General features: G+C 44.7%; 1 protein-coding gene across 3 annotated transcripts in view; it reads left to right on the plus strand.

Annotated features, from left to right (window-relative positions):
• The window catches only part of ME3 (malic enzyme 3), a 148,178-nt gene that overhangs the window by 77,235 nt on the left and 44,771 nt on the right, over positions 1-26,172 (plus strand). For all 3 annotated transcript variants that reach the window (XM_061628895.1, XM_061628896.1, XM_061628897.1), the window contains 2 exons: positions 5,740-5,815; positions 20,090-20,251. In XM_061628895.1, the coding sequence (XP_061484879.1) occupies positions 5,740-5,815; positions 20,090-20,251 (238 nt within the window). The remainder of the gene's footprint in view (positions 1-5,739; positions 5,816-20,089; positions 20,252-26,172) is intronic.

The raw sequence follows: 26,172 nt of genomic DNA on the forward strand, positions 1-26,172 counted from the left end.
CTGAAACCTCATCTCCCAATGCTACCCGTTGATGCCTGTCTGAGAGGTAGGAACGGAACCACCGTAAGACAGTGCCTCCTATTCCCATTCCTCCCAGGCGATCCAAAAGGATACCGTGGTCGACGGTATCGAAAGCTGCTGAGAGATCCAGGAGGACGAGGAATGTACATTCTCCCCTATCCAACACCCTCCTCATGTCATCCACCAGGGCGACCAAGGCTGTTTCAGTTCCATGTCCAGTCCTGAACCCCGATTGGAATGGATCCAAATAATCTGCTTCATCCAAGTGTGTCTGTAACTGTGTGGCCACCACTCGCTCAATCACCTTGCCCAAGAATGGTAAATTAGAGACTGGGCGAAAGTTGTTCAGCTCTTAGGGATCCAAGGAGGACTTTTTCAAGATAGGCTTTATTATTGCCTCCTTGAGGGCTGATGGCATTGCACCCTCTTCCAAGGAAGCATTCACCACTGCCTTGATCCCATCGCCCAGTTTCTCCTTGCAGCCCAAGTCTCTAATTTCTTCTTCTGCTTCTCTCCTGGCTGCATTGAAACAACAGATGTGCAGCACAACAGCACCTGTACAGGAAGAAGAGAGTGTTCATAAGAAAAATGCCTAAATCCACAGCCAAGCAATACCTTTGTTAAGATCAACCAAAATGTCACAAACTAGGAAGCAAACTTTCAAGTTCTCCAGAACGCTTTACCAAGCTGTATGGCAAAGCTGGCTTGCTGTTGTTGCCACTGTGTCTACATCTGGTCGCAGTCTGGACGGAGTGTAGGAAGAGGAGATTTTATTTCTTTACTTTATTTATTAGGTTTATATCCAGCCCTTTCTCCCAGTAGGAGCCCAGGACGGAGATAGCAGACTGGCAGCACAATCCTAAACTCAGAAGTAAGTCCTGCTGAATTCAATTGGGCTTACCCCTAAATAAGTGGTTAGGCTTGCATCCTTAGGCTGCCCTCTCACTTACTTGCCAAAAAGCCCCATTCAAGTCATTGAGACTTACTGCTGACCAGACATATAGAGGATTACACAGTTACGTTTGATTACTTTGCAAATCTCATTGCATTTAATGTAACATAGTAAATGTGTTTATTATTGAAGCTGGGTAGTTGGATTAATTGGATGCTATGTGGTTTTTAGGTTGTGTTACTCAATGTAGTAAGAATATGGTGAAGGCAGTATGCATAGGATCAGGCTACCTGGTGAGAGTTCCATCATCATAGTAATAATAATTTTAAAAACTCGCCACAGTGCTGTTGACTGTGCTTCACAAGTCAATCAAATGATCCTCCAAACTTCTTCACAGATTATCCTTCGCTGCAGAGACAGGAATGAGTAATGGTTAAGAAGATTCTCTACAATTTCTTGGCTACCCTGTTGTGGGCAGCTATAAACTCACTTTGAAAGACAACCCAAATCTAGTGAGTAATAACTGACAGAGAGAAAACACCCATGGTTTGGTCTATCTTCACAGGCAGCAGCTTGTGAACAACAACTGCAGCCACACTTCCAAATATGTGAATTCTCTTTTACCATTAGTGGGCAAAAAAAACCCATCATGCAACCAACAAGGCGCATCATCAATGGGTTTTAGGGGGTTGAGCTGACCACATGGAACCACTGTTGTTGCTTCTATGGATGTAAGGGAGGAGGGTCAAAGGTACATGAAATGCAAACAGAAAATGAAAAAACAAGACAGTGATGCTTTCCTAAATGCAATACCATACCAACCGCAACAAGATTTCAGAGCAGAGGTATCATGTGCTGATAGGATCTCACTCATGTCAGAAATCGTGCTGCAGCATTCTACATTAACTGACAGGTTGCCAGGATTTTTTTAGTTTTGGTTTTCAGTTATGAATCCTGACTAGTTGTGGGATGCTGAGTTGTCTGCCTTACTCATAGGAATCTTGTTGTGGTTGGTGTGGTATTGCATTGACATCTGCATTGGTTGCTGATTTGCTAACAGGCCAAGTTCAAAGTGTGCTTTCCATGTTATGGGTGCCACAGCAGTACTACAGTGTAACATTTATTACCCGAATTCAACCAGAGCAACACAGACCAAAGGGCCAGCGTAACCCTTCAACTTGTGGGTAGAACTCTTACTAGGACATTAGGGACATTTCTTGGGAGGTGCAGTTCTGATGCCTTCGGAAAAGAAGTGTCTCAGTCTTTCCTGGCCCGTGGAGGGTTCTTGCCGTCTTGGGCACCGCAGAGGAAGAGGAAATTTTAAGAGGACAGCGAAAGATGTTATCTGGATGTAGGGACTGAATCAACCAACCTTGGCTTCCTCTGCGTCATTCAGCTTTCCTCCACTTGCTAAGACTCAGGCCACATTCACACCAGACATTTAATCCACTATTATTCCACTTTAAACAGCCATGGCTTCCCTCAACAAATCCTGGGAAGTGTAGTTTGCAAAGGGTGCTGAAAGCTGTTAGAGGACTCCTGTTGCCCTAACAGAGCTACAGTCACAGAAATCTCTGGGAAGAGAGGCTGTCTGTTGAATCACTATGGCAAACTGTAGCTCTGTGAGAACAGGGATCTCCTACGTTGCTGTAACTTGAGCCCATTATTCCGTGTCCTGCACTCTGGAATAACCGAGAAGAGATCTTGGCCCTCCTCTGTGTGGTCTTGAGGTGAACAAATCCTAGAACAAATGGATTTCAAGGGAGGCTGCAACATAAAGCTGCAGTTTCATCAAGTTGATGCTGATTTAATCAAAAAGTTCACTTTGGGTCCCTGGTTCAGTTCCCAAATGGCATCTTCAGGTAGGGCCAGGAGAGACTCCTGCCTTAAACCCTGGAGAGCCGCTGCCAGTCAGTGTAGGCAATACTGAACTATTACTGAATTGAGCCTTGGTCAGCCAGCAATAATCAAGGTCATTACAGAACATGCAGTGGGTGTCCCCTAATATTTATGGCCATACAAGCAGGGTGAGTGTAGGCAGCAATTGCCTTTCTACTTTACAAGGCCTTATATAGGACCGACAGGCAGCAGGAGAGAGGGGAGGACCAGAAAAAGAAAAAGAACAAAAATAAAGATAAAGGAAGAGAGCGCCTCCTCCTGAGCAACAAGCATGTGCACTGTGCAGAGCGCCTGCCTCCGTTTCCCCCCGAAGCCGCCCCACCCAGCCTCAACGCCAGGGCCTTCTGGGCCAGGCAACCTTGGTGATCTCTGGGCTGCTTCAGCCCCGGCACCTCTCTGCCCTCCCCCCCCCCGAGAAAAATCAACTCATCTGAAACGTGTTGTTGGAGGAGAGCTTTGCGCATACCATGGACTGCAAAAAAGACAAATAATTGGGTGTTGGAACAAATTAAACCAGAACTATCAATAGAAGCTAAAATGATGAAACTGAGGTTATCATACTTTGGACACATCATGAGAAGACGTGATTCACTAGAAAAGACAACAATGCTGGGAAAATCAGAAGGGAGTAGAAAAAGAGGAAGGCCAAACAAGAGATGGATTGATTCCATAAAGGAAGCCACAGACCTGAACTTACAAGATCTGAGCAGGGTGGTTCATGACAGATGCTTTTGGAGGTCAGTGATTCATAGGGTCGCCATAAGTCATGATCAACTTGAAGGCACATAACAAATAATACATGTCAATGGAATCATAAGCTACATGTATATATTTTTTATTTCTGTTCAAAAATATTTGATAGATGAAATGTATAATATACTCTTTTATTTGCATATAACTTAACAAAAACCCTGCATGTATGCTTTTATTATCATAATCACTGGGACTGTTTATAGTGCATGCCTACCAAGATCCTGCTGTGCGTGCTTCTTTGATGTTCTGGACCTCGTGCTGGATATCTAAAGAAAAATAAAAGTGGGCAGGCAGGCACATAAGCTATGAGGCTATTCAGCCCACAGGAACACACACATCTCTCTCTCTCTCTCTCTCTCTCTCTCTCTCTCTCTCTCTCTCTCTCTCTCTCTCTCTCTCTGTGGGTGGGTGGGTGGGTGGGTGGGTGGGTAGAGGAGCCGGCCCGGTCTGCCCTCCACTGCCACCGACTCTTCACGGCTCCTGCTGAGGCTGCCAGGCCACGTGGGCGCCGTCTCGGCAGTGGTTGCTAGGAGACGGTGTCCTAGCGGCCTGCCAGCCTCAGCAGGAGTGGAGGCTGGGCAGGGCCAGCTGCTTCTTAGCCCCGGAGCCAGTTCCCCTGCTCCGGAAAGGACGTCTGGCCGCTTCACCCCTTATGCTCTGGGTGCCGCTGGGCAGCAGCGGCCACGATGGGGCCCCCCAGGCAGAGACTGCTGAGCCCCATCGCGGCCGCTCCCGCCCAGTGGCGCCCACAGCATGAGGGGTGAAGCGGCCAGCCGGCCTTTCCAGAGCAGGGGAACCGGCTCCGGGGCTAAGAAGGAGCCAGCCCAGCCTGGCCTCCACTGCCATCACCTCTTCATGGCTCCTGCTGAGGCTGCCAGGCCGCTCGGACACCGTCTTCTAGCAACCACTCCCGTGGGGGCTGCTACTGAGGGGGGTCCTTGCAGGGGCGGCGGCTGGACGAAGGCGCCCACATGGCAGACGTGGGCCAGGAGGCTGGCCTCGCTCAGCCAGGCAGCTGCGGGCTCCACTCCAGGACCCTCATTCTGCTGTGGGCAACCTCCCATGGACCACATGCAGAGCTTGGAAAAGTTACTTTTTTGAACTACAACTCCCATCAGCCCCAGCCAGCATGGTCACTGGATTGGGCTGATGGGAGTTGTAGTTCAAAAAAGTAACTTTTCCAAGCTCTGACATGGCAGGGGTGGGTGGACCCAGAGGCTAAAGTGGGTGGGCCGGTGGATGCGAGTCTTACTTTTGTACAGTTGGCTGCATTCTACTCATGCAAAAGTCAGAGGTTTCTAGTACAACACACATTCCACATACATCTCTCTGTTCTCCTTCCTGGCTATGTGCAGTTCTGGTTGTCTCATCTCAAAAAGGATATTGTAGAGTTGGAAAAGCTTCAGAAAAGAGCAACCAGAATGATCAAGGAAATGGAGCGACTCCTCTATGAGGAAAGGTTGCAGCATCTGGGGCTTTTTAGTTTAGAGAAAAGGTGAGTAAGAGGTGACATTATAGAAGTGTATAAAAATATGCATGGCATGGAGAAAGTGGGCGGAGGAAAGTTTTTCTCCCTCTCTCACAAAACCTGAACTTGTGGACATCAGAAGAAGCTGACGCAAGACAGACAAAAGAAAGTGCTTCTTCACACAGCAACACATAGTTAAACTATGGGTATGTAAATCACTCCCACCGGAGGCAGTGATGGACACCAACTTGGATGGCTTTAAAAGAGGATTAGATAAATTAATGGCGGATAAGGCTATAAATGACTGCTAGCCAATTTGGCTATGCTCTTCGTCCATGGCTGGCGGCAGTATGCTTCTGAATGCCAGTTGCTGAAAACTGCAGGAGAGGAGAGTGCTCTTCTGCTCAGATCCTGCTTGTGAGATTCTCATGGGCATCCGGTTGGCCTGTATGAGAACAGGATGCTGGACTAGATGGACCACTGTCCTGATCCAGCAGGCTATAATAAAAATAATAATAGTCCAGTTTTTTGGAGAAGTGGGTTTCTGGTGCCAGACAGTTGCACTGAAGATGCTCTATATTCTTAATCTGCACTCCAAGATATTTTTTCTTTGTCCTTTCTTTTCCTTAAGCAGCATTGCAACTTCTAAGCATTGCAACTTTTCTCAAGGCTGTTTACTGAGGTTGATGTTTTCTCCTCCCTCCAGTGGGCTGTTCATTACCATTCATGACAAAGGACATATTGCAACGATGCTGAATTCATGGCCTGAAGAAAACATAAAGGTAATGGATATCTTGCCAGAAACCGGTAATGAAAGCGATGACAATACCGCACGCTGCTAAAGCAGATTCCATGTGCGAGAGAGATGTTTTTCCAACTGCAAAGAGCAGGAGGTGATTTGGGCTGGGGCTTACGCGGGCTTTGGCCCACAACTTAGTTTTAGTGTCAAGGCTCAGCCTGGAATATATAATTATATATCTAAATGCCCGCTGCTGGGTTCTGTCTCTTTGTCACACAGCAGTATGACCAAGAAGTGGAATCTAGAGCAGACATAGGCTGAGTTCTCAAGAGCTCTAGGTGGCACATATATGATATCTAAAAGCTATCTCTTGGGTTTATCTCTTTGTCACGTGGCAGTGTGACCATAAGAGGAATCTATATGGGCATATGCAGATAGGTTGAGCTCGCAAGTGCTCTAGATGGCCCTGGCTGTAATGAGATGCCACACACGTATCTGGGGATCCCAGCAATATTCGTGGGGCCTTTGTGCTCCTCCCACCCATCACAGTGATGAGCCTGAAATCATGAAGAGAGTACCTCTGAGCCTTTCCTTCATCACTGAGTAATTGTGATCCGCTCTCATCTATTACAGGAGTGTGCCTGGCAGTCAAAATTGCTGCCAGACCCTTTCCTTATTAAAAAAACTAAGCATCTCTGCATTGGCTACATGTCTGTTGTCTTCTACGGAGGCTTTCCCAAGCCACCAGCAATATCATCAGGCTTGCCTGTGGGGCTGCTTGTATGAAATGACCCCTTTTAACATTTGCAAATTATAAGTTTGCACAGTTGAATGAAAACCTTTAGGAGAGTAAGCAAATCAAGCTAAGAGCAATCATGTGGTTAATTTGGGGTTTGGTGTTCTTAAAAAAACAAGTTCCATGGGTAGAATTGCGCGTGCCCAGTTGAATTTGCTTTGGCTTCATCAAAATTTAACATCAAAGTGTGAGGTCCTTTGTTCTCTGCAGTCCCACGCTTCCTAAATTCCTGATTCATTTACTGTTACCATCCAGCAAAGGATTGTTGTCGGGGACCAAAATCCAGTTCAAAAGTGCATAGAGGCAAATCAGGTTAGCAATCACGAAACCAGAGCCACACTGGAGGAATATATCCAGGATTCAGAAGCGGAATGTAGGAATCTGCCTTATTCTGAGTCAGACCATTGGTCTGTTGAGCTCACTGTTGTCTGCACTGACTGGCAGAAGCTCTCAAAAATTTGAGTCAGGGGCCTTTCCCAGCCCTAACCTAGAGAGGCCTGGGATTGAATGTGGGACTTTCTGCATGCGTAGTATGTGCTGTACCACTCAGCTATGGCCTCTTCCCTCAAAATGACTTTGAAGCAGTCTTGGGGATGTTGAACTAGAAGGGTCACCAGCAAAACTGGTCAGTTGAGGGATAGATCTTCTTAATCAACCTGACTTAATCAACCTGACACCATCACCCAGTCTGGATATTTAAACTCATAAGAACATAAGAAGAGCCTGCTGGATCAGGCCAGTGGCCCATCTAGTCCAGCATCCTGTTCTCACAGTGGCCAACCAGGTGCCTGGGGGAAGCCCGCAAGCAGGACCCGAGTGCAAGAACACTCTCCCCTCCTGAGGCTTCCGGCAACTGGTTTTCAGAAGCATGCTGCCTCTGACTAGGGTGGCAGAGCACAGCCATCATGGCTAGTAGCCATTGATAGCCCTGTCCTCCATGAATTTGTCTAATCTTCTTTTAAAGCCATCCAAGCTGGTGGCCATTACTGCATCTTGTGGGAGCAAATTCCATAGTTTAACTATGCGCTGAGTAAAGAAGTACTTCCAGTTTAACTTCTGTGCACCTTTAGACGAAGCGAAATCTCCAAATGGACATAAGTCAACAGGACTGGAAACGATGAAGACTGCAACAGAACCAGCGTAGAGAACGTTTGCAGCCTTCCTGAGGCCACAAGCCAGTAATGGCCAAGGTCAGAGGGCAAAGTGGCTGAACAATTTCCAGAGCTCTGGTCAGTCTTCTTACATTCTTCAGTGGCTCCCCATACAGTGGCAGCAGTCTTCAACCACACCAAGGCAACCCCTGTTTCAGTGGTGGCTGGCAGGCATTGGGACTGGTAGGGTGGAAGCCAGGGAGGCCAACAGTAGGTGGAGCCAGAGCCAATGGCAGCCAGAGCCAACTCATTCTAGTTTCATCCCCATCCTCCTCCCTGTTGAGATCCACAGGGATTAAGGAGGAGGTAGCTGACAGCCAGGGCCACCCCCTGGGCTGGTTGGTTGCAAGTAAGATGTCAGGCGGGTGGGGACTAGCTGAAGACAAAGTAGGTTAGGGGGTGGTGCCCCATTAGTCCTAATGGACCAGCCTCTACTGTCCTGTCCCCCTCCCCACAGGAAGCTGTTCTGGAATGTTTGAAATTGCCAATATAACCACAGGGAAGTGCTAGGTTATACAAGCAGCCATATGGACGGCCATCTGTGTGGATTCACTTTTCAGGAGGAAGCGTGTGGATCTGTATGACTGTGGTATATGTACCAGGCTTAAGGAATATGGCGTGTGTTGATGCATCAGAAGAAGGTTTCAAGCCACAGTTCTGTGCTTCTCAGTCCTGCCAATCAAGAAAAAGGAGCATAAGAACATAGGGATGTAAGAAGGCATAGATTTCCACATTTGTCCCATGCAGCACTGTTTCCATTCCACTGCAGTTCAGCTTCCAACTAAAACGACATTATTCATCTCTGCTGTGGTGGAGTTTCACATAATGAATTGTGTAATTACGTATGTTATTATTATGTTATTCCACACCGTTAATGGTGTTAATGCAAACGGGGAGGGAGAGTAATCAGTTACATATTCTTTGTGGACTGAAAATGACAACAGCAGTGAATACCAATCATATGTGCTGGACTGATTTCCGTTCTGGACATGGGACAAATAATCAGCAATTTCTTGCTTCCCTTTCCACTGGAATTCTCCGACATCCCTACAAGAACACAAGAAGAGCCCTGCTGGATCAGGCCACAGACCCATCTAGGAGATGTGTGTGTGTGTGTGTGTGTGTACACAAGGAGGGATCTGCCCCCTTGCTCGCTTTGCTCACCAATCCCCCTATCCCCAAACACACCCACCCCAGGCACTCCCAAACACACACACACACAGGTACTTGCAAACACCCCCAAGCACTCCACTCCCCTTGCCAACCCCTCCTCCGAATTTCCCCCAGTGCCTTCAGGCATTGGTGCGTACCGGCCACTGTGAGCTTACTAACGCTCCTTGCCTATTTCTGTGCTATGTTCCTGTCTCCACCACTGCTCTGCAAGGCGTTCACCTGCCTCCCACCCATGCTGTTGCCGCCACTGCCACTTGCCCCTGCCCACTTGCCCTTCCCCCCCACTAGTCTGCTCACTCTACACCTGCCCACACGCCTTGCTCACTCGCCCACCTGCCCCACAGCCACCCACCCACTTGCCTCGCTTTCCCTACACCCAGCCACCCGCTTGCTCGTTCGATCTCCAGGGCCTCCCCACCAGCCATCCTTGCTTCCCTCACCCCCTTGCCTTGCTTGCTGCCCTGCCGCCCCCCGTCACCACATGACACAGCGTGGTGGCATGACAGCTTAGGAAAATATATAGTTAGATATATTCTTTATTTTTATTTTAAAGGTTTTTATTGTAAACACAAACAAATACAAAGCAAATTATAACAATAGAACTAGACACGTCTCATCCAATATCATCGTGTGACACTAACAGAAACGAAGAAAAACCAGCAAGCACCCAAAGTAAACATACCACATAGGTGACCGCTACCTGATAACAGGAGCCCCTCATACAACCAAGCTCCTCTTAAGATCTGGTGCCCCTCCAGAAAGATTGATGGAGGCCTGGGTTCTCCTAGGTTAGAATTTATAAAAAACAGAAAGGGCATCCAATCCTCTATAAAGGAGCCTCCCTTGATCACCCCTCTGGCCAATCTATAGCTTTATGTCAATTCATCAGCAAGAGCCGTATGACAAATCATACGATCTGTGTTTTTTAAATGGAGTGTCAGGTGTAACCTTCCAGGTTGGAGCAAAGCAGCTGAGCAAGCCCCAGTTTTGAACCTTTGGTTTTAATGATAAAATGGTGCTGGGAGAGTGATTTGTCAGAGTGCCATCATCCTAGAAACCATGGCATCATGGTCCCATATCCTGGCAGCAGATAGATTGCAGGCTATGGTCTGAAGGCACATAAGGCCAGCTCCCTGCTGAAGCTAAGCAGGGTCAGGTCTGGTCAGTGCCTGGATAGGAGACTGCCTGGGAACCATATGTAAGCTGCCTTGGGTTTCAATCATGGAAAGAAAGGCAGGGAATAAATGTAAATAATAATAATAATAATAGATACTAAAAACAGGGTGCGATGGAAAGTAACAACTCCATAAATTAGGATTTTGAACTTTTAATTAGTAGATTAATCAGTTTAAACTGTATGTTCATGAATTTGTGGGGCTGGCTTTTAATTGGCGGTGACGCCCGTTGAGCTACTTTTAGAGTCTTCCCATTCCTGATTCTGGTGTGTTTTTGTAATACTGTAATGATGGACTCCTTTCTAACAATAGGTGGCAAATTTTGTGTATTAAATTATAAGTTATCTCTTCACTATGTCAAAAAGGCATCTGTACATTTTATTTTGTAATATGCAAATTTATTTAATTTAATATATTCACCCTTATTCCATCTGATATGCATGTTAGTTTATATGCAGTTCATGAACGGTCTTAGCAACAAATGGTGAATCAGCTCAAATGTCAAATGGTAGGTAGCCCTGCCATCACCCTTAGTTTTCTCTAAGTAATATTCAGTTCAGATTACAATTACAAAAGAGAGCGTAGAAGAGATAAAAATCAAAATCAAATGGGATATGTGCATCTATTGCAGAGCCAATATGTAATTCTCCTTTAATCAAAGTATCACTGTTACCAATGGCTTTGAGAATGTAGTGTGTGGTTTCTGTTTAACCTCCTCATTTCCTGTCTGGCTTTTTAGCTTTCAATTGGCTTTTGCACTGAGAATGTCCTCTGACCTAACTCCAGATTACGTGCAATCAGGATGCTTCCAATGAGCAAGAGCTACATTGGATCTGCAGTTTAACAGGACCAATGGGACACAGATGCACACCAGAGTTAGCCAGCAAATCCAAACGCCAAATATATGTATATTATACAGCCACGAGAGTAGATGTATACTATAGCCAGCATGGATACCCCCCATGCCTTTCTGATGCTTCCCATAAGCTCATTTCAAAACAAAACCTTACAAAATCTATAGTCCTAAACTCAGAAACACTTGCTTAACAACTCTCGATAAGTTTTCATGGCGATACGCAAAACAGGAGTTCAAGGCGTAAAACAAGAGAAAAAAATCCAGACTTTTTTCTGTCAGTGGTCTCATAATTTGTTGAAATTAATTAAAGATCAGTCATGTTTACAGAGTACCTGTAATCCTAATACTGACCATGCCCCATACTCTGACCTTCGTCTTCTGCAATTTAAAAGTTAAAAAAAATGCCTGGCTGTTTTTAAATAAATTTAAGAAAGTTAACATTGAAGTCTATTATGGTGTTGGGCATGCTTAGTAAGAACTGTCAGTGTTCCAAAAGCCAGATTCACAGCTGCTTGGCTTGGCTAATCGGGGCCACACCCACACCAGACCTTGATTTCACTTTAGACAGTCATGGCTTCCCCCAAAGAATCCTGAGAAGTGTTTGTGAAGGGTGCTGAGAGGAGACTCCTATTCCCCTGGCAGAGCTCCAATGGCCAGAGTGGTTTAACAGTCAGCCCCTCTTCTGGGGATTGTAGTTCTGTGAGGGCAATAGGGTGTCTCCTAGCAACTCTCGGCACCCTTCACAAATTACACTTCCCAGGATTCTTTGGGGAAAGCCATGACTGTCTAAAGTGAAATAAAGGTCTGGTGTGGATGTGGCCAGGGACAGCTTTGGTTTAAATTTGGGTGGGAAACTACATGTGCTTGCTGTAGAATAAAAAGGGGGGGGAACCCTGAAAAAGAATGATACTGTTCACAAGGTTTTCCTTTAGGAAAGGAAAGGGACTTTTTGAATACCCAGTGCACACCCACCCAATCTCCTCCTCCCCTTTCCCTTCCTCCCTATCCTTACCCTTCCTTCCCATCTCTCCACCCTTACCCCTCCTCCCCCTCCCTGCCTCTCTTCCAGGTCAGTTTCGCTTATCCTAAGCATAATTGTACAGGAGTAAATCCCACTGAACTCAAAAAGCATGCACATGATCAAACCTGCCCACCCTCCTCCTTCTCCTCTCCTGCCCCCTCCCTCTTGCCCCTCCCTCTGTTCTCCCCTCCTGCCCCCTCCCTCCCCTCTCGCCTCCCTTCCTCCTTCCCTTCCCTCTCCTCTCCCCTACCCTTTCTCCTCCCCCAGTGGTTAGTTTTACCTATCCTAAGCATGATTGCATGGGAGTAAACCCCACTGGACTCAATAAGCATTCAAATGATCAGACCTGCCTTTCCCCTCCCCCTCCTCCTCCCTCCTTGCTTCCCTCCCCTTTCTTCCTCCTCCCCTGTCCACTCCAGCCCTCCTCCCTCCTTCCCTCCCTCTTCTCCCCCATGGTGAGTTTCACCTATCCTAAGCATGATTGACAGGAGTAAATCCCACTGAATAAGTATGCAAATGATCGAATCTGCCCTCCTCCTCCCCGCCTCCGCCTGCTCCCCTCCCCCTCTGTCAGTTTCACCTACCCTATGAGACATGATTGCACTGGAGTAAATCCCATTGAACTCAATAAGCATGCAAATGATCAATCCATTCTCAGCAAACTTGCACAGGATCCCATTTCTTAACACTTGCATTAAAAAGCAGAGAAAATCACTAATAGGCATAAAAACCCTTGCGGTTTAAGAACGTACCTATAGCCAACATACATTTCTATCAAACTTTAAAAAGCAGGGAAATTTGACAGCTATAGTGAATGCACCAGGGGAGCAGAGACCTGACCTCCTCTCTGAGATATTGTACTTCCCTATACATTTGTAAAAATGCAAACACAATTTGAGTTGGTCTTTCATAGTCCTTTCACATCTGCAGTCAGCCCAAATAACAGAAACAAGGCATGTGCTGTGCTGATCTTGTTTCAGCAAGGAGGAAGCAACAATATTAAGACAAATGATATAGTTCAGATAGTCACTTTAAATATGTTTGATTTACTTTGCAATTTTAATGAAGCATTTTCTTTTGCTTCTGTTTCTGTGAATATGTGAAATATAACAACACTTTGCACAAATTTACACTAAAAAACTCCGAAAGCAATTGTGGAATAATGGCACTGACTATTCTGCAGAATAGTCTCCAATCGACATGAGGAGTGTCTCAGTTTGCACAAGATAAAATAGTGGGAGGTGAAAAATATTCTAGCACATTTCTAGGTGTGCTCCATGTTTTTAATTGACCATGCCCATACTTCCTTAAGTGGAGTAGTTTAAGCATAGCAGGCTGAACACATGCATCTTGGGCAGGCCAAGTTTGTTTTTTCCAACAGCTAGATTCATTGCTTAAGTAGCAACATACTGTAATCAGTCTGATTTTACATCAAACCACAGTTTCAGATTCAACTGTTAATGAACCCAAAACAGAAATAGAACATAACCTCCAGTTTGAAACACAAAAGGCTGTCTTCACCATCATATGACATTGACCAATAAAAAGGCTTTGAAATTAATGAAAATAAATTGACACAGATTTCTAGGATGAATAATGAGAGAAATATAATTTTCTAGGTTAGATTCTTTGTAGAAACAGTAGTAACACAGGAAAGAAGCAAAGTAAGAAGAACACCAACAAACATACAAAAATGTAATTCCCCATCTTTGGAGATGGCAGGGGTTGCCACTATTCACCATATGCTCAGAGGCACATGTTACCAAATTCTTCCAAGCTACACAGGAAGTGGACTGGATGGTGAAAGACCAACCCAAATTGTGTTTGCATTTTGACAAATTTGTAGGGCAGTCCAATATCTCAGAGAGATATCTCCTGCTCCCCTGGTGCATTCACTATAGCTGCCCAATTTCCCTGCTTTTTAGTTAGATATAAATATCTGTTGGCTATAGGTACGTTCTTAAACCGCAAGGGTTTTTTTTGCCTATTAGTGAACAAACACACTTTTCTGTGCTCAAAAGCAATAGCTTTCCTCCACCCACACCCACGTCACAAACAATTATCCATATAGATAAGCTTTCATATAACTTTTCTTCTCCACTAAAAATGACTGACGGACCTGGAAAAGAAGGAAATAATCAAATTCCTTGGGCAACACTCATTGCTATAGATGGATAGCAACGCCTATTTATCTTCAACAACAACAAAAACCCTCAAACCATATGTCAGAAGTTTAAATCCTCCTAAGAATTCTCCCTTTAATCATCTGAAATATGTTAAGAATATTTTAAAATTAATTCCTTCTGAACTAGGAAAGAATTCCTTATGAGGTCTGTTATGCTGTTCCTAAGTAAACCCAGCTTTGCCACTGCTCTCCACCTACTCCCTAAAGCAGGTAAAACTGACGAAATATTCTATAATCTTCTAATCTGTTATTCTAACCACCCACCCACCTCATATTCATGCATGTGGGATCCCCTTCAGGTTAGTTTAAAAAATGACTCCATGACAGTATTTGGATACAAAGCTAAACCAGACACTGGTTGAGTGAATTAGGCTGGAGTCCTAGCTCCACTTACTTGGGAGTAAACCCCATTGAAGTCAATAGGATTTACTTCTGAGTAGACATGGTTAGGATTGCAATGTTGTTTGTACACAAGCTGCATGCTAGTGTATTGAGCTCAACCTCTCCTCCTTTGCTTCTCCCTTTCTCTAGTGTGGAAACAATCCATCACGGATGTAGTTATCTGGGGTCGCAGGGGGTCATAAAACCCTTACTTTTTTGGGAGCATGGTTCCTATGTAAGAGCCAATCAGCATGAAAGAGGAATGTGTTAGCCACTAAGAAGAGTCTTCACACTTGGTTAACAACATGCTTCTTTGTACTCTCACAGTGATTGGAGCCAATCATAGTCAAAGGAGGTGAGTCAGTCACTGAGAAAACACTTCTCAGTAGCTAACACACATCCCCTTTCATGCTGAATTGGCTCCTAGGGCAAGTGAGAAGTGAGCTTCGTGGCAAAGTACCTTGGTCTCCCATATCTTAGTCCCACACTTGGCTTCATTTCAGAATTCTTAAAATCAAAATGTTTCTGGCAAAATGTTTAGCCTCCAGAGAGAGAGATTGATCGGGGGAAGACTATGCACACAACAGTTTCATTTGGGTTCTATAATTCTGTAATTGTAGAAAAGATGGTAAATCCTGGTGGCGTCGCTGTGAGGCGGTGTGGTGTGACTATTATGAAGGGAACCTGCACTTCTCAATTTACCACTACGCTAGTGTCTATCAATCATCTTGCTTTGCATTATGTCCAAACCATGGTGCCTGCTGGCACTGGTTTGGCAAGCTTCATGAATTGGCCTGTGTGTGTGTGTGTGTGTGTGTGTGTGTCTGTGTGTGTCTGTGTGTGTGTGTGTTGGAAATGGCAGGGGCTTTTCTGAATGTGTGGGGTGGGTTTCTCAAGTGTGCACTGTAACTGAGAGAGATGCATTTGGGCAGAGAGTGATGGAGAAATGTGTGTGTGTGAGAGAGAAAGGGAAAAAGGATGGTGGAGGTATGCGTGAATGTGTTCTGTGTGTGTGTGTGGTCTGTGAAAGGAAGAGGTGCAGTTTGGCAATGTCTGCGGGTATGAATGAGAGATGCACATGTGTCTGTGGTCTGTAGGTGTGCAGTCAGTGTGTGGATTTGCTCTTTGTGATACTTTACCACTGCGCTGTGTGGCCCCTCCCTAGCTGTCAGCTCTACCTGCGTTGAACACACCTATGCAAAGGTGCTAGCGGTGGGCTGAGCAATGGCATGCAAAATGTGGATTGAGCTGCAATCTCACTTGCCTGCCTAAAATCTCCCACCACCTGCTACCAGGATTTATTTATTTATTTATTACATTTATATTCCGCCTGTGACGTCCTTCCCTGGTTCTCCCTGTCAGGTTCTCACCTGCTTGTGGCTACTGCCTTTCACTAGGCACCACCAGGGATACCACCAGTCCGGACCATCCTTTATATGGTTTCTCACTCCGCTCTAGCACAGATCTCACTAGATCCCCCTGCTAGGCAGCACCACCAGTCACATCCTATAACCAATACTTCCAGAGACTTTGCCTGAGTCTCTCTCTAGTTGGTTACTGTTGTGACTGCATGCTTATGCTGTTCCCAACCCCCTTGTATCTTTATAGATAACGCATACAACTCTGGGTTGCTCTGGATACTTGAATTGTTATTAATCCTCCCTTCACCGCTGCCACCATTAGATAGTGTTTCTGTTCAGTCTTGGTAATTACCTTGCCCTCCCTTCTGGTATGTATATCCCCCAGCCAAGGATCAGGCCTTTGGTAAACCAAATAAGTATTTATTAAATATCAGAAATAACAAGATTAGTTTTAGAACGTTTCACAAGCGTATGGTTTCATCTATTCCTGTTTTGTACTTGACTTATTATTAATCAGAACTCCAACTCCCTCTTTCTTCACACTCCTGACCTCCACCCTCAAACACCTCTTTCTCCACACTCCCAACATCCACCCAGATTCAACTGTCATTCTTCCATTTATACTCCCAGCCATTCAAACGCTCAGCCAATCATCCAGCATTCTACTGCTCATGTACTCCCCCCTCCTCTTCCACTCCACTTACCATATGTCTTCTATATAAACAGCACTTACCATATTTACCCTACAAGCAAGAACATCACACCGCCCCATAGCCGAAGCTCTCTTGGCAGTTTACAGCAACATTTTGATTTGGCAAGATTCAGAGCTTAATTTCAAGGGGGAAAGGCTGAGGTTCAAGCCTGTCTAGGAATTTTACCTTCAGGAGTGGATGCCCTGATTTGCTATCCAAGATGTGTAGACAAGAGTATGGTTACGTCATGGGGGAAAGGGTGCACTCTGCATGTGCTCAGCCCATTCTCCTTTAAGCCCCTCCCGTATACCGGTTTCCTTGCTCTCTCTCACTCACTGTTCACTTTTGGGAAAATTGTGAGGATACCTTTCTCTGAACTTCCAGTTGCCATTCGTCAGTTTTCAGCCTGCTTCTATGAGGCTGTAGAGCAGAGATGGGGAACTTGGATCCCTCCAGATGTTGTTGAACAGTGTCGGAAAGAGTGATTTTGATAAAGTTGGCTTTAAATGCAAACTGAATTGAATGTCTCCCCCTTTCCTAACTGAAGGTATAATGTATATCTGAGTAATCACTCTACGAGAGCCAGTGTAGTGTAGTGGTTAAGGTGTTGGACTATGATCCCCACATAGCCATGAAGCTCACTGGGTGATCTTTGGCCAGTCACTGCCTCTCAGCCTCATAAAAACCCAATTCATAGGATCCCCATAAGTCGGAATTGACTTGAAGGCAGTACATTTACATTTTTTTAATCACTCTAGGTTAATTGCAGCAAGAACTACAACCCGATTGTTTTCCATACCAAAGGAAGAGGACTTTACAGAAACAATTCTCCTTTTGTTAACAATGTCCCAGATTTTTATTTTTATTTTTTTGCCATGGGCTATACCGGGCACCAAATTGTAAACTGGAACTTATCCCAGAGGCTGAAGGATAAGAAGAGCAAAATTACACCGCTTAAAAGAGAAACAGGATTAAAGATTTTCTAAATTTTATTTTGCGCTTCCTGTGGGCGAGAAAGGCTACAGTAACTCATTTCAAAAGCTGCCAACCAGATGTATGAGCGTAAGCAAAATAAAACTGTTTCCCTGAAGTCACAATTGCTTCTTGTCCCTTTCTGCCCTTAAAGGGCATGCAGCGTGGCTGCCTTGGACTTTCGAGCTCAGCTATGCCAGTTCTCTTTATGTGCTTTTGCTGATTTCCTGTCCACCTATTTCCTTATTTCATGAGTTTTTTCATCCGGTCTCCAGCTGGAGTCAGACAATAGCTGTTTTTTGAAAGGGAGTGCTCTGGGGAGAGGCATCACTTCCCATGGCATGCCCAACTTATTTCTTTTGTCTCCTTCCTCCTGTTGGTTGAATAGTTTTTGCAGGATTCTTGAAACTTTGCAAAAGCCTATCAAACCTGTTTGCCAGAGGCAAAGATGGAATGAGTGACCACACCAAGAGCAGTGATTCCCTCTTTCAAACAGGCTCCTGGGAAAACAAATCCTGTTGTGATGTCTTCATCTTCAGCTTCTTCATTGTGTGGTCCAACTTTCCGTTTAAACTTTTCCTTCCACCTTAATATGTCCAAGCCTGAACTTCTCAGAGGAAGGACAAGATGTAGTAACTATGTTGATGTTGTTGTTTTCATTTATGAATCACTTCCCACGAAGCATCCCAAAGCGATTTACGCTATAATAACATCTATAAAACAGTTGCCAATATAAAACAGTTAAAACAATTTAAAAACATGATTTAAAAAAAATTATAAATATAAAAACAGTTTAAAAGAACAGCTCATATACTGTATAAAATCAATTCAGTTCCAAGACAGATACTATAGGGATATAGATTTTATAAGGCTTGTTGAAAGAGGAACATCTTTAGCAGCCCCAGAAAGGCAAATGAGAAGGTGCTTTTCTCATGGGCAATGAAAGTGAGTTCCAAAGGGTAGACACCAGAACACTAAAGGCCCAATTCTGACGTTATTCAGGAATGGACCTGATAGGATGGTATCTGCAGGATGCGTTCTCCTACAGGTTCCAGTGAGCACTTGGGTATATAGAATCATAGAATAGTAGAGTTGGAAGGGGCCTGTAAGGCCATCAAGTCCAACCCCCTGCTCAATGCAGGAATCCCAATCAAAGCATTCCCGACAGATGGCTGTCCAGCTGCCTCTTGAAGGCCTCCAGTGTCGGAGAGCCCACTACCTCTCTAGGTCATTGGTTCCATTGTCGTATGGCTCTAACAGTTAGGACGTTTTTCCGGATGTCCAGTCGAAATCTGGCTTCCTGCAACTTGAGCCCATTATTTCGTGCCGTGCATTCTGGGACAATCGAGAAGAGATCCCGGCCCTCCTCTGTGTGGCAACCTTTCAAGCACTTGAAGAGTGCTATCATATCTCCTCCCAGTCTTCTCTTCTCCAGGCTAAACATGCCCAGTTCTTTCAGTCTCTTTTCATAGGGCTTTGTTTCCAGTCCCCTAATCATCATTGCCCTCCTCTGAACCCATTCCAGTTTGTCTGCATCCTTCTTGAAGTGCGGGGACCAGAACTGGACGCAATTTTCAAGATGAGGCCTAACCAGTGCTGACTATAGGGGATGAGGCAATATTTTAGGTATCCTGGTTCCAAACTGAAAAGGGCTTTGTACCCCAATATCAGCACCTTGAACCGAGCCTGGTAGCTAATTGGCAGCCAATTATGTGACGATGACAAGTTTGGGATTGCACAGGGCAGTGCTGGCAAACCCCTTCCAGCTTGATAGCCATATTTTCCTCCTTGGTGCCTGCATGCCAGTGTTGGCAGGGTCAGAGGCAAAAAAGAGGGTGGGACAATGGATGTGACTCTTATCTTTATGCAGATACACGCACACTCATACCGTTTCTTGCAAGAACTGATATGGCTACCCTTAAGCTAAGTGTATAAAATCAGATACATAAACCTAAAATTGATACAAAGATATGAAATTACATCTACAAAGTCAAAAGTGGGCAACACAGGCAGAGGTCCTCCAGTGTGTTTATCGCCAACCAAGATGTTGGTTTTCGGGTTTTGCTGATTGCACCACTGTGTTATAAAGGAAATCATTTAGGTGACAAACGTTATGAACCAAGCTTCACTGATCTCACTTTGACCTCTGGTGAACAGCTTTGCCAGGTTTTTGTATCATTTTAAGGGCCACTTGAGCATTTATTCATCAATATGTCCATTCACTGTCTTTTTTAAAAAAAAAGAAATATTAAAACACTTTTGCAAACTTCCCAAAGAGTTGTTATTGGGGATGAGTTATCGCGGTAACGTAATGGATGTTAGCCAGTCAGTGCCATCCACAGCTCATTTTTTTTTTTTTTAACAAACATGCAGATCCGGTTTTTCAGAACTCCACCTGGATAGGAAAACATTGTTTTGAAAGTGGTAAAGATAGTTTCAGAGTGGCCACACTGCTGTACAAATGTTACATTTGCCTTTGCCCTGCTTAGGGCAATTTCTCATAGAGCCACATCAGATGCTGCTTTTCGTTGCCTATTCCTCTCTTCCTTTACAGGCTATTGTGGTGACAGATGGAGAGAGAATTCTAGGTCTGGGAGATCTAGGAAGCTATGGCATGGGTATCCCAGTGGGGAAACTGGCTCTGTACACCGCTTGTGGTGGCGTTCATCCGCAGCAATGCCTACCTGTCCTTTTAGATGTTGGCACGGACAATGAGGTGAGATTGCTTGTTTGTTTTTAATGCTGTCCTGTAATCTCAAAGTTATGGGTGTAATCAGTGAAGGCTGGTCCATTAGGGTGAATGGGGCACTGACTCACCAACCTCAGATTAATGCAGACTTGAAAGAATAGTTTTTAAAATAACATATTTGTGAGATCTTATTCCACAAAGGCCAAATGCTACATATTAACCTTCCCCAACCTGGTGCCTTCCAGATTTTTCAAACAGAATTCCCATCCTACCTGATCATTGGCCATGCTGGCTGTGTCTGATGATTATTGTAGTCATAGAATCATAGAATAGTAGAATTGGAAGGGGCCTATAAGGCCATCAAGTCCAACCCACTGCTTAACGCAGGAATCCAAATCAAAGCATTCCCAACAGATGGCTGTCCAGCTGCCTCTTGAAGGCCTCCAGTGTCGGAGAGCCCACTACCTCTCTAGGTCATTGGTTCCATTGTTGTATGGCTCTAACAGTTAGGACGTTTTTCCGGATGTCCAGTCGAAATCTGGCTTCCTGCAACTTGAGCCCATTATTCCGTGTCCTGCACTCTGGGACGATCGAGAAGACATGCCGCCCCTCCTCTATGTGACAACCTTTCATGTACTTGAAGAGTGCTATCATATCTCCCCTCAGTCTTCTCTTCTCCAGGCTAAACATGCCCAGTTCTTTCAGTCTCTCCTCATAGGGCTTTGTTTCCAGTCCCCTGATCATCCTTGTTGCCCTCCTCTGAACCTGTTCCAGTTTGTCTGAATCCTTCTTGAAGTGCGGAGACCAGAACTGGATGCGGTGTTCAAGATGAGGCCTAACCAGTGCTGAATAGAGGGGAACTAATACTTCACGCGATTTGGAAACTATACTTCTGTTAATGCAGCCTAATATAGCATTTGCCTTTTATGCAGCCACATCACACTGTTGGCTCATATTCAGCTTGTGATCAATGACAATTCCAAGATCCTTCTCACATGTCGTATTGCTGAGCCAAGTATCCCTCATCTTATAACTGTGCGTTTGGTTTCTTTTTCCTAAGTGTAGAACTTTGCATTTCTCCCTGTTGAATTTCATTCTGTTGTTTTCAGCCCAATGCTCCAGCCTATCAAGGTCCTTTTGAATTTTGTTTCTGTCTTCCATGGTATTAGCTGTGCCCCCCAATTTTGTATCATCTGCAGATTTGATAAGCATGCTCAGTACCTCCTCATCCAAGTCATTAATAAAACTGTTGAAGAGCACTGGGCCCAGGACCGAGCCCTGTGGCACCCCACTCGTTACTTCTGCCCAGTTTGAGAAGGAACAGTTGATAAGCACTCTTTGAGTACGATTCTGGAGCCAACTGTGGATCCACCTAATAGTAGTTCCATCCAGCCCACATTTAACTAGCTTGCTAATCAGAATATCATGGGGCACTTTGTCAAAAGTTTTGCTGAAGTCGAGTTATATTACGTCCACAGCATTCCCACAGTCTACAACGGAGGTTACCCGGTCAAAAAATGAGATAAGATTGGTTTGGCAGGATTTGTTCTTCATAAATCCATGTTGGCTCCCAGTAATCACTGCATTGCTTTGAAGTTGCTAACAGATTGACTGCTTTATAATCTGCTCCAGAGTTCTTCCAGGGATTGATGTTAGGCTGACTGGTCTGTAGTTCCCCGGTTCCTCCTTTTTCCCTTTTTGAAGATAGGGACAACATTAGCTCTCCTCCAGTCATCCGGCACTTCACCAGTCCTCCATGATTTCGCAAAGATAATAGCCAGCGGTTCTGAGAGTTCTTCAGCCAGTTCCTTCAATACTCTAGGATGCAGTTTATCAGGTCCTGCCAAGTTGAACTTGTTCAAAGTGATTAGGTATACCTTGAACATCTCAAGCTCCAATCTTGCCCCTTCTACTGCATGTTTCTCGGGAGGGTCACAGATCCTTTTTTGGGAGAAGACTGAGCCAAAGTAGGAATTGAGGACTTCTGCCTTTTCTTTGTCATCTGTTATCATTTTGCCACCCTCATTGAGTAGCTGTGCCACCGTTTCTTGTCTCTGTCTTTTACTGTGGACATACCTGAAGAAAGCTTTTTTGTTGCTTTTAGCATCCCTCGCTAGCCTCAGCCAATTCTCAGCTTTAGCCTTCCTGACACCATCCCTGCCATTCCGTGCTACCTGCCTGTACTCTTCCTTTGTGGCCTGGCCTTCTTTCCACTTCCTGTATGTGTCCTTTTTTGTTTTCAGGTCATCTCTAAGCTTTTTGTGAAGCCACATTGGCTTCTTCTGTTGTTTCCCCCCTTTTTTCCTTGTTGGAATTGCTTGCCATTGCGCTTTTAGAATTTCCTTTTTTCGAAACTCCCACCCATCTTAGACTCCTTTTCTCATTAGGGTGGCTTGCCATGGAACCGTACTTACAATTGTTCTGACTTTATTAAAATCAGCTTTCCTGAAGTCCAGGGTGCGCGTATGGCTACTCTCAGCTTTTGCTTCTGTTAAAATCAAGAATTCAAGTATAGTGTGGTCACTTTCCCCCAGAGTTCCTGTAACTGCCACTTCATCCACCAAATGATCTTTATTGGTTAGAATCAAGTCCAGGATAGCTGATCCTCTGGTTGCTTCCTCCACTTTCTGTAGGAGAAAGTTATCTCCAACACAAGTCAGAAATTTCTTGGAGGGACCATGTTTGGCAGAATTTGTCTCCCAACAGATATCGGGATAATTGAAATCCCCCATTACTACTACATCATGCCTCCTCAAAACATTGGCAATTTGTTTTTCAAAAGTTACATTCTCGTCTTCTCCTTGATTGGGTGGTCGGTAATAGACTCCAAGCACCACATTCCTTTTATTACTTGCCCCATTAAGTGTAATCCAGATTATGTCGGTGGAACTACCAAACTCATCTTCCTGTATTTCTGTGCAGGAATATATATATTTAACATATGGACACCATCCTCCACCCCTTGGAAAAAGCTATGACAGTCCAAGCAACCAATCCTCGGGGGGGGCAGTTTGGTCTGCAAGGCTTTTTTCCCCATACTATGCCAACACGCCCATCAGTTAATGTCACTAGTGATGTCAGCGGATGGGTGGGAGGACAGAGTTTAATCCTGCATTGACTGTGTGATCCTGTTCCCAGCAGGGGACAAGATCATACAGCTAAAGCAGCAGGATTTAATCCCTGCTATCATCTGAGCAGAGATTAAAGCCCTGTGCAAAAGCACCCTTTGAAAGAATTCTGGTGTGAGTTACTTCGAAGAGGCTTTTGCAAAGGTTGTAAGACTGTTCAGGTGTTGTCTTAAAGGCTTTTGCAATTCTCAGTTCCCTCCCCCTTTAAGTCCCTGATCATGGAGACTTAGGCCACATTTACAAAATGCATTTATTCCACTATTATTCCACTTAAACAGACATGGCGTCCCCCACAAATTCTTGGGACGTGTAGTATGTGAAGGGAGCTGAGAGTTGTTAGGAGATCCCTGTTTCCCAGAATGGTTTAACAATCAATCCTTCTTTCCAGAGAATTGTAGCTCTATGAGAATAGGAGTCTCCTTACAGCTCTCAGTACCCTTCACAAACTACCCTTCGAAGGATTCTTTGGGGAAAGCCATGACTGTCTAAAGTGGAATAATAGTGAAATATATGTATGGTGTGAATGTGACCTTAAAAGGGAAGCACAGGGAGCCCTGGAAAAGGCTTTTGCAAGTCTCTCCTCTTCTCCTTTAAGTTCCCAAGCATGGAGATTTAAAAGGGAAGCATGGGGAGACTTGGAAAAAGACCTTGGCAAGTGTCCTCATTTTCCTGATTAAGTCCCTGATATTGGCAGGGGGGGAACACCACCCACGTGTCAAAATCATGTGATGGCATAATGATGTCATGTGATTGACTGGTGGGTGGCCTTGCACACCTGTCAAATTTGGCCCGTGAGACAGACCCTGATAAGGATCTGGCCTGTGGAGCCAAGAAGACTTCCCACCCTGGTTTACAAGGGGAAAAATGCATAGGATTAAGATTTGATAACTGGCATGTAGAGTCTTCTCCTTGAGATTTGAATAACAGTGTATAACAATTGCATAAATTATTAGTGACTACTAGCAACAATGACTATGTTCTACTTATGCTGTCAGAGACAGTATGCTTCTGAATAGCAGCTGCTGGGAATCACATGTGGGGAGCGCCCTGTTGTGTCCAGGTCCTGCTTTCGGGCTTCCAATAGGCATCTTGTTGGCCACTGTGAGATTGGGGTCCTGGATTAGATGGACCTAATCCAGAAGGGCTCCTTTTTTGTTTTATTTTGACTTACTTGAGTCCTTAAAAAATAGGTTTTGGGTGTAACAGTCTAGGACAATCTCTGAGACACTTCAGAAGTTTGGATGGTTGTCTGAATCCACCCACAGGCACAAGTGACTATTGTAGCTCAGCTGGTAACCCTTGTCAGCTTGCAGAACCACATGGTATCTAAAGCTTTTCAACAGGTATTGTGAGTGCAGAGAAAAGCTGGATACTCTCCCGTTCAACTGGCCAAATACCTAAACAGCTTTCCAGCCAGCTGGACCTGAAAGGGTCCACTCTATCTTTCAACATAAGGGGAGTTAAAACAATGTTGGCTGGCCTGGCACAGCCTTATACAATCTTTACTTTTCCTGTAAACCAACACATCCTCGTGCCTGTTTGGAGGAGATTATATTTCAGCAAGCGGAGAATCCCTCTGTGGGTGGTTTGAGCCTAGTTAATTTCAGTGTTTCGTCAGATTGCACACTCTAATTCTTGTGATAATAGTATGAGAGGGTTGTGTCTGTTAGCAGTTTTCTGCCTTGTGAGTCCAAAGGGATGCTGTCCAGCAGTTTTAGCCCATGCCAGAAGGGACATCTGCAAAGGGTTTTTATTCTTCTTTTGGCCAGTAAATACCTCATGGCTATTTGATGTGGCCAAGATTCATCAACAAAATGCTCTTTTAAAAAAAAACAATCCCCAAACTGTGCTCTCTATCTCTGCCCCCCCCATTTGACAGGTTACCACATAGGCTGCTAATGTGGTATTCATGGGCGCACATATGCCCATAGAGGCCTTCCTTAGCAGCCCCTTCCCTTTGCCCCTCCCACCCACTGATGTTAGGCTAGGGAGAAGCTTTCTGTTTAACTAGGAATGGGGGATAAATTTGATTCAGGCTGCATTTAAAGCTGAATCGATCAAATTTGCACTTTTCTGAAACAATGTGGAAACCGAAACATAGCCATCCTTCAAAATTCGCACTTAACCAAATTTTGCAATGCAGTTCTTCAACCAAACAGCGTTTACAAAAATGCACATAGTAACTGAAAGTGTGCATAAAAAATGAACATATTCATGAAAATAATATACATAAATGCATTATATTAGGAGAAACTGCAAAAATATGTACATTAGCCAAAACTGTATGCAAAAATGCCTTAATTAGAGAGATTCGCACTAAAATGGTGAAGAATTTCCATGAGAGTTTCTTTAAAAGAAAAATCACAAATTGCTGCAGAAATGTGCAGAACTGAATTTAAGACTGGAAAAATAAGAAATGGAGAGAACTGAAACTGACAGATCATTCCATCCCCAATTGTAACCAATAGAATAGGGTCATTTCGGGCCAGAGGGGTGTTACAGTTGAGGACAAAATGGTGAACTTAACTCTCCTCTGCTATGTCCCCCCCAGGCTGAAAATACTCACCCTTTGAAAACTAATTACAACAGAGGAGGGGCCATTGGGGTGGGGGATGCATCTGGTTATGATGCATATGTGGTTGCGGTGTGTGAGCAATGCCCATGATGGTTTCTCCATTTTGCAAATGTGCCCACAAGCCCTAAAAGGTCAACAACCCCTAGCTTATCATCTAAAATAAGGGATGGCAAACCAAACACTGAGTTACATATATGAGATCAAAGTTGCAATCCTGGACAAAATTACTTGGAAGTATGTCCCAT

This window comes from Rhineura floridana, chromosome 5 (genome assembly GCF_030035675.1).
Source record: "Rhineura floridana isolate rRhiFlo1 chromosome 5, rRhiFlo1.hap2, whole genome shotgun sequence".
NCBI lineage: Eukaryota > Metazoa > Chordata > Lepidosauria > Squamata > Rhineuridae > Rhineura > Rhineura floridana.